The 8,204-nt window shown below is 44.0% G+C and overlaps 1 protein-coding gene across 2 annotated transcripts in view; it reads right to left on the minus strand.

The window, feature by feature from the left end:
* LOC103533314 (rap1 GTPase-activating protein 1) overlaps nucleotides 1-1,878 on the minus strand; it is a 30,483-nt gene extending 28,605 nt beyond the window's left edge. Inside the window, exons 1-2 of one of the 2 annotated variants that reach the window (XR_003987732.1) lie at nucleotides 1,792-1,867; nucleotides 1,319-1,354 (exon numbers count right to left, since the gene is read on the minus strand). Coding sequence is in view for 1 of the 2 variants with exons in the window: in XM_030453812.1 (XP_030309672.1) it covers nucleotides 1,319-1,336 (18 nt within the window). In the remaining variant the exon portion in view is untranslated. Of the gene's footprint in view, nucleotides 1-1,318; nucleotides 1,355-1,791 lie in introns of both variants that reach the window. The other variant, XM_030453812.1, reaches the window with a different exon arrangement.
* Nucleotides 1,879-8,204: the final 6,326 nt, after the last annotated feature.

The raw sequence follows: 8,204 nt of genomic DNA on the forward strand, positions 1-8,204 counted from the left end.
TCCAGGGAGACCTTATAGCAACCTTCCAGTACCTGAAGGAGCCTACAAGAAAGATGAGGAGGGACATTTTACAAGGGCGTGAAGTGATAGGACAAGGAGCAATAATTTAAAACTTGAAGAGCGGAGATTTAGATGAGACATTAGAAGGAAAGTCTTTACTATGAGGGTAGTAAAACACTGGCACAGGTTGCCCAGGGAAGTTGTGGCTGCTCCCTCTCTGGAAGTGTTCAGGACCAGGCTGAATGGGGCTTTGGGCAACCTCATCTAGTGGTAGGTATCACCAACCATGGCAGGGGTGTTGGAACTAGATGATCTTTAAGATCCCTTCCAACCCAAACCATTCTATAATTCTATGATACACCTTTAGCCTCTCCTTCCTACACTTCTCACTTCTAGTCTGCCAAATAGTACTTCAGCCTTTTGAGTCTACCCAGCATTTTGCTGCTACCTTCCACCTCCTTGCCTTTATAGTCCCAAAGTTTTGCATATTCCTCATATCCATACCCTGTTGACCCAAAAGCTAGAAAAGAAGTTAATTGTTTCCTACAAGTTTCATTCCTGCACATAACAAATGGCAGGCATTATGTGTCATGTTACATGTCATGTTAGGCCAAAGTTAACCACAGTATTTTAAAAAAAGCATACCACTCAGAAAATATTGGTAGTCTATAAGGATGCTCTGAGAACAGATCATCTGAAAAATTCAGTTTTAAAGATTTTGTTGTTAGATATATAACAGCTGTAGCATTATATTACTATGTCTTTATTTGCTCAGGCAGGGCTCTTTTTTCCCCCTTTTACTCTATTTTAATTTTACAGTGTCATATGAGCAACCAAATGCACGTATTTCTGTGAGAAAATCAAGCCAGAGTCCTTTCTTGAGCAAGTTAAAGACAGGGCCTACAGTAGTTGCTGATTAAACTGTTTACCCTTGCTAAATGCAGTTGTGTTGACATCCCATTAATCACTTGTCTGTAGCAGCTGCTACCTAGCAGAAACAAAGTTTCTTGAGAAATGCCAGAGATACCTTAATGCAACTTTTTTCTCTCAGAATGACACTTCTGCAAAGAACAAAGAGAATTATAGTAATTTGTGTCTACTTCTTCCACTGTGCTGGCTGGAAAAATGAGCAGGGCAAAATGCTTTCAAAACCCCATTTAAGATTAGGTATTGAAATTTGGGCCTAGAAGAGCTAAATGTTCTGCAAACCCAAATTAAAGGGTATTGGGAGTGAAGCGGCAAGACACAAACAGTTGATTATTTGTTTGGCTATGAAAAACAAGCAATGCAAAAATTCGACAGAATAACCTCTGCTTACCTGCATTTTTTCAATCATCTCAAACAAGTCCACAGTCTGTGAAAAGGAAAAAAATAATAGGGAAAAGAATTTAACATTTCTGAAGCTAATGTTATCTTTGTGGTAATCCAGATATTGAAGGACCCAACAGCTCATTCCATTTTTGACACAGAAATTGCCTGATCACTGAAAGACAAGAAGGGATCATTCTTTCTTAACTGAGAGCATGGAAAATACAAGTGGCCAAATTGTCTTCACTTTGTGTGGCAAATGCCTGACCTAGGCAAACTTATCAGACAGATATCAGGAATTTCTCTCCCAGTGAGTCACACTACTGACTTGATACAGTAGAGCGTATGAAATTATTATATGAACAATTTTAGGATTCTTACGGAAGTGGGCAGCTGTAGCTGCAACACGTGTGCTATCAGTGATTTCTTCTAAGAAGGCAACACATTCCAACCCCGAGCCAGAGAAACATGGACTGCCTTTACCTTGTTGGGGACAGCAGGAGTGAGAGCACACGGAAAGCCTGGGGCAGCAGCCTCTATCACATCGCTGAAGCAGCACAACCCCTCCTCAGAACTGAAAAAGACAGAGGCAGAAGGTGGGGTGTGGAGGGAAGGAAAAAGAGAAACTTCTCTTGAAGAACTCAAAAGGCCAGTGTTTGATTATGGTGCCTTCTTTGCCTTCTGTGGTCTTCTGCTTACTCTTCTGCCCCCCAGACTATTTATTGACTATGAGGAAGTTGTCGTTCCCTTTGGCATTCCCTGAGCTGTCTTAACTTACCACTTGTCACCTGTAAACATCCTGGATATAACAGCAAAACTCTGGTGGCCCTGACTGCTCTGTCTCTTCACAGACACTGTTTTTTTTTTTCACAAGTGTCACATAAGTGCTGAATGATCTTCTTTGCCAAGTTCCTCGTCTATCGTAGATTTGCAGCAGCATAAAGTCAGGTCTCACAAGAAGCTTTGGAATCAGATCTCAAAACTGAATCATATTAAGAAGATGAAAGTTCTGAAATACCACTGAAACTACTGATCTTATGATACATTTAGAGATGTTCTCAATTCTGCAATAATCCCAGATTAGAATTGTGCTGAAAGACTTTAAGAATCCAGGGGAATGAGTTAGATTTTATGTTATGTTTTGCAAAATATCACCAAAAATAAAAATAAAAAAAAGGGGTCATTTTAACTACTGCTTGAAAGTTCATCTATCAATTTTGAACTTCTGGAAAGAAAAGCACTAAGCTTTATTTAGAGAAAGAGAACATTAAACTCTTTTACCACAGAAAAGCAGAATACCATCTTTCTGAAAAAGAAAAGCAATCCTGCAGACTGGGAAAGGAATATGTATGTGCAAATGGATACTTGCTGAAGCTTTATGTTTAGGAAACTGCAATGATGGGAAACAGAGAGCCTGGGAAACACTGAAAACTAAACTAGGATTTTACTAGTGATAATAAGTAGTGCATTAATTTCAAGAAAGTAGCCAAACTAAAAGTAGGCACTGCTGATCCACTACTAAAGACTACTCTCAACTCTGAAATGGTGTGAGAAGCACCTTTGTAGACCTCTAAGTCACTATCTCCACACACACAACTCTGCTCATGCCCTGTTTCCCTGTCTTGCAGCATCCTCTGCGATTTTGGCCCTGGGATTTCCATCTATACCTATTATATTCCCATATTATTCCCATATGCTATAGCTGAGCAAGTTTAATAACCAAGACAATGCAAGCATGTATTTTGAGAAAAAACAGAAATTGGCCCCGACAGATTTCATACATCCTTTTATCCATCTTTAATAAGTATTCCTGAAATAAAGGGGATTTGTTGCACTCTACAAGAGTCATGTGCCCCAAATTTTTTTTCCTGAATTTCGAAATTTATTTTCCAGAAAGTTCACTGGGAAGCAGACATATAGCTATTGTAAAAACTCTTCACCAGTCTGGAAGCCTTCTGGTAGGAGAAACACAGCATGATTTGCAGCTAATTATGGAATGACAGTCAGTATAACAACTGACATCCATGACTCATAGTATAATAACTAGCATCTCAGCCTGATGAGTGATTCTTGCAATGAGATGCTGGTATGGTTTTCAAATTCCTCACTAGAATGGACAGGTAATTTACAAGAACTGCAGGCACTTCGGAACAAGAACAGGCTTGAAATGCCTTAAAGGAAAAATCTGGGCAACCGCTACTCTTGAGCAGCAACTTCTATTCTTTCACTCCCTTGTTTTCTCCCTTGGAGACAGATGTGCTCTATTAAATATGATTTTCAGGTATTCAGTGAAGGCACCTGAAAACATGACACAAAGAACTGTATTTGACTAACACCTGTACTGCTTTGAATTATAAAGGAATTAAGAAATCCTTTTTGTAAGGAATTACAGACTGAAGGAATTACAAACTGAAGTAGGAAAAGGAAGCAACTACTAGAGCTGAGACTAGGTTTGCTTTCACCTGGTCACAAACTTAGACTCCCAAGGTGAGTATTCCCAGGTTCTCAGAACCGCATTTCCAGCTGCACTCCCCTTTCTGGCTGCGGGGAAGCAGCTCCTGCCCCTCCCATGAGGGCCACTGCTCCGACACATGGGTAATCCCAGCTCTCCTCTCAGGACTTTCTCTGGCTCCTTCACCGACAAAAAAATGTGGGTAGGGTACCGCAAAGGCTCGGACAACCCACCTAGCTCCCACTCCCTGCCAGGTACTACCCTGCAGGACAGCAGAAAGGAGAACTCCCGAGCGAAATTAATCTCGCCACGCATCCTCACTCCCACCTTCTGAGAAGTCCAAACTGGAGAACTGGTCCACTCCCAGGAAGGCAGGATAGGCAAGCGAGCCTTATTCACGCCCTCTCTTTCCCTTCAGCAAGAGGAGCATCCGCCAGCCTCCTCCCGGCAACATCAGGGCCCAGAGAGGGCGGGAGGGAGGGAGGGACCGTGGCCGCTCCAAAAGCAGCGGGCCAGCCCCAGAGCCAGAGCCAAACCTTGAGGGCTAAGGCACGGCCATCACCTTCCCCCTCCTCCGCTCCCCGCCCTTCCAGACAGCCCACGAGGGCTCTTCCTCCCGCTCCCATCACACGGGGCCCGACGGGGGAGGGAACCGCTCCAGAGCTTTGCCCCAAACGCCTCCATCCGCTCCCCGGAGAAAGGCAGAGCGCAAAGCATGGCCTCCCGGTACCGGTACCTACCCTCCGCAGGCTCCGGCAGTGAAGCCGTGCTCCCGGGAAAACATGCCGGACTGCTCCGCTGAGTCAGCTCCCGGCTTCTCTCCTCGGGAGCCTCCCCTCCTCCTGCCTCGCCATAGAGAAGGGCACAGGCTTCCTCCCGGCTCCCTGCAAAGCCCCTGCTCCCGCCCCCACCCCTCCTCTTCCTCCCAAGCTGAGCTTCCAAGGAGAAACAGCAAAGGGCACCTCACAGCTGGGACCGGGCTCCAGCCACGCAGGGGCGGGCAGCGGCGTGGGGAAATGCGGAGAGAGGGAAAAGGAGGAGAGATGAAGATGAGACAGTGGGGGATGGGGCGATGAATTCTGCCCTTCTTCCACCGTGGAAGATCAGTTTCCCCTAGATTTCCCTTCTCTGGGGGGATGCACGGACGCTGCACAGCCCATGGGATCACTGGCTGGGGCGGCCTAGCCAAGGAAGCTGTACCCCGGGCTGTCAGTGTTGGTAAGACAAGCAGTTTTGGACAAGGTTAACAGAGTGGTCTCTTATTCAGCTCTGCTGTAGAGTAAGGTCTCTCCCCAAGCTCCCACTATCCAGTAGGAAAAGTGATCATCATGGTAATTCTCCACAAATTTCGACTCCCTTCAAGGGAAAACAGATACCAAAGCCAATAGACTTTGGTATTTGGAGCTCATGTATCCCCCTTGTGAAATAGCTCACTGATCTAACATTAAAGCTATTCTCTTTATAAATTTTGTATATATACAGAAGCTCACATTTTGATGGGTCAGAAACTCTTTAAAAACATCTATTTGTATTCACTCATCAATAGAGCATAATTCCTGATTAAAAACTGGGGATGAGATTGTGATCTTTGATTGCAATACTATGTATTTGCTTGTGTTTAAATAAGAATTCAGAGCTCTTCTGGACAGTTTTTTCCCGTGACATCCAATTTCATTCCACAGGATCTTTCCTCTTTACATCAAGACAAGGCAGCAGTTACAGACTTACACAAAGTCTCAGCCTCACACTGGGTTTGTTCTGATTCATGAAGGGGACAGGAGGAAACACAGACCAACAGACAGAATTTAACAGGGAAGCCAGAGAGCTAGGGAAAGATGCAAATGAATAGTGAAAGCAGAATGCAGAAAGACCAGGCAGAAAGTATAAGATATCTGGTACAGGTGGGGAAAAAAAGAAAAATAGAGAAAGCAAGCAGCTGCATTAGAGTTTCAGGGATAAAAGTGCAGCAATTTAATCCTACAGTAGAAATTATTATGGGGGCTTCAAGTGTCTGTGTGTGGGAAAAGAGACTTTAAGGAGTAAGGAATCAGTGAAGGTAGGTGGCAATTTTGAGTGGAAAAAGAAAGGATCCATTTATTTTCTGGAACTTGCATGGGTGCCAGCTGTTTTCATTTCTTCTTGTCTTTTTTATGGAGCAGATCTGATGCTGGAGTATGAGCTAACCCATATACCTCACCTCCTCAATACAGCCCAAATGCCTCCCAGATGAGTCCAAGGCACTAAACACAGCATTTGCTCTCTGCACAAACAATTCTTACTCATTCACCTGAATCTCTGAGAAGGGATGTGACCACTTGGCAAGGAGCCAAGCTTGCCACTTTTGCATCTAGGAAGGTGGAAGAGATATTATTTTCTCCTGCTAGAGAGGGCTGTGAGCAGTAACTTACTACCCTCCCCCATTAGAAGCTCAATATGAGCTGTCAATGCATGCTTGCGTCCCAGAAAGCCAACTGGGTCCTGGGCTGCATCAAAAGGAGCACAGACAGCCCATTGAGGGAGGTGATTCTCCCCCTCTGTTCTGCTCTTGTGAGACCCCACCTGGAGTGCTGTGTCCAGTTCTGGAGTCCCCAACACAAGAAGGACACAGAGCTCCTGAAACGTGTCCAGAGGAGACACTAAAATGATCAGAGGGCTGGGGCATCTCCCCTATGAAGCCAGGCTGAGGAAGTTGGGGTTGTTAAGCCTGGAGAAGAGGAGGCTCCAAGGTGACCTTCCAATATCTGAAGTGGGCCTACAAGAAAGCTGGGGTAGGGCTTTTTACACAGGTGTGTCATGAGAGGACAAGGGGAAATGGTTTCAAATGGTTTCAAACTTGGCCCCTCTCCAAGGAAGTTGTGGCTGCTCCCTCCTTGGATGTGTTCCAGGCCAGGCTGGATGGGGCCTTGAGCAACCTGGTCTGGTGCAAGTTGTCTCTGCCCATGCAAGGGGGTTGGAACTAGATGATCTTTAAGGTCCCTTCCAACCCAAACCATTCTATGATTCTATGATTCTGTGATTCCAGGTTCATTATCAGCAGCGACCAAAAGCATGTCCATGATGAAAGAAAATTATACAGAGAGGTTCAGGTCTTTCTGCCATTCTTCAGCAGCTTGCCACTGCAGGCAAGAGCCAACCATGCAAAACCACCGTGGGCTCAGCTTTCATTTAACTGTCTCACAGATTTACCTAACCTCCTGTTCAAGTCCAGTTGTATACTGAATTCTCAAGACCCACCAAGAAGCAACTATTAAATACTCTAATTACTGTTCTAACTAGCCTTCTTTTACAATGGTCATATGAATAAAACGCTTCCACATGTAAGAAAACCACAGGCCCCCTTTCCCCTTACTGTCCCTCAACTTGCAATCAAGTTACTATTGTTACTATTTACACAGCTAATGCAACCATATCACATAGTATAAGCCTTTAGTTGTACTAAGTACATTCAGTACCTATTGATAGTTACATTCTTGCATGATTAATTCTGTGTACTTATGGTCTCACGTTGTAATTCATATATTTGTCTATTGCATAGATCATTATGCACATTAAAGTTATTGTATGTTTTAGGGATTGGAACATGAGTTTCTGTTCTTTCAGGTATCCTTGTAGGTATGTTAATATATGTATTACAGTAATCGGTGACTATACCTTTTGCTATGTATTACCCCAGTTTTTGTCAACAGATTTTTTTCATTCTTATAAATGTGTTAGCATTTTATCTTGCTCACTTAGGAAAAGTCCGTATTAGCTGTAACACAGAAATCAATACCTGCAATTTTGTCAATCATTTGAATCACTGTAATAACATCAGAAGCTCCACGGAAGCTGCGCAGTACCACGTAAACACAGCAGCGTGTCCTTCAACAGTGAACTCTTCGGGGCAGAAACTGTCTTTTTTTATATATGTTACTACCATATTACATTCAGTTGTCACAGGCTCATAGGGGCACCCACAGACTGAAACATATATGTTTTCATATTAGCTGCTTCCACGGATCTATGCACGCAGCTTCTAAATATAGTACAGAGCGTGCACAGACAGCACCTCCCACTGCCCACTTAGACTCATCATGTTATGCTAAAGGTTGACAGAATCAGGGTGTGATTCTTTTTGGGTCTGGACAGACCCTCTTTCATGCCCCTCCATCTCTTCAGTTTTTCTCATTTCCTACACAGACACGGGCTCTCCCCACCTCCTCTCCCTGTGCAACTGCTTCTCTGCACAATACCATACAATACAATACAGTATAGCATAATGTCTTCTAAAAAGCACACAGCCACTTTCCCTGCTGAAGCTGAAACTGCCTTAAGGTCCAACCATTACACAACACACACAAGCAACAGAGAACATCTGGATCAATCCACCCCCCTCCCCAGCTGTCTTTGCTTGCATTCTTTCTATATGCAAAATATATTTAATTGGCATGGCAGGCAAGATGAG

This window comes from Calypte anna, chromosome 1 (assembly GCF_003957555.1).
Source record: "Calypte anna isolate BGI_N300 chromosome 1, bCalAnn1_v1.p, whole genome shotgun sequence".
Classification (NCBI taxonomy): Eukaryota; Metazoa; Chordata; class Aves; order Apodiformes; family Trochilidae; genus Calypte; species Calypte anna.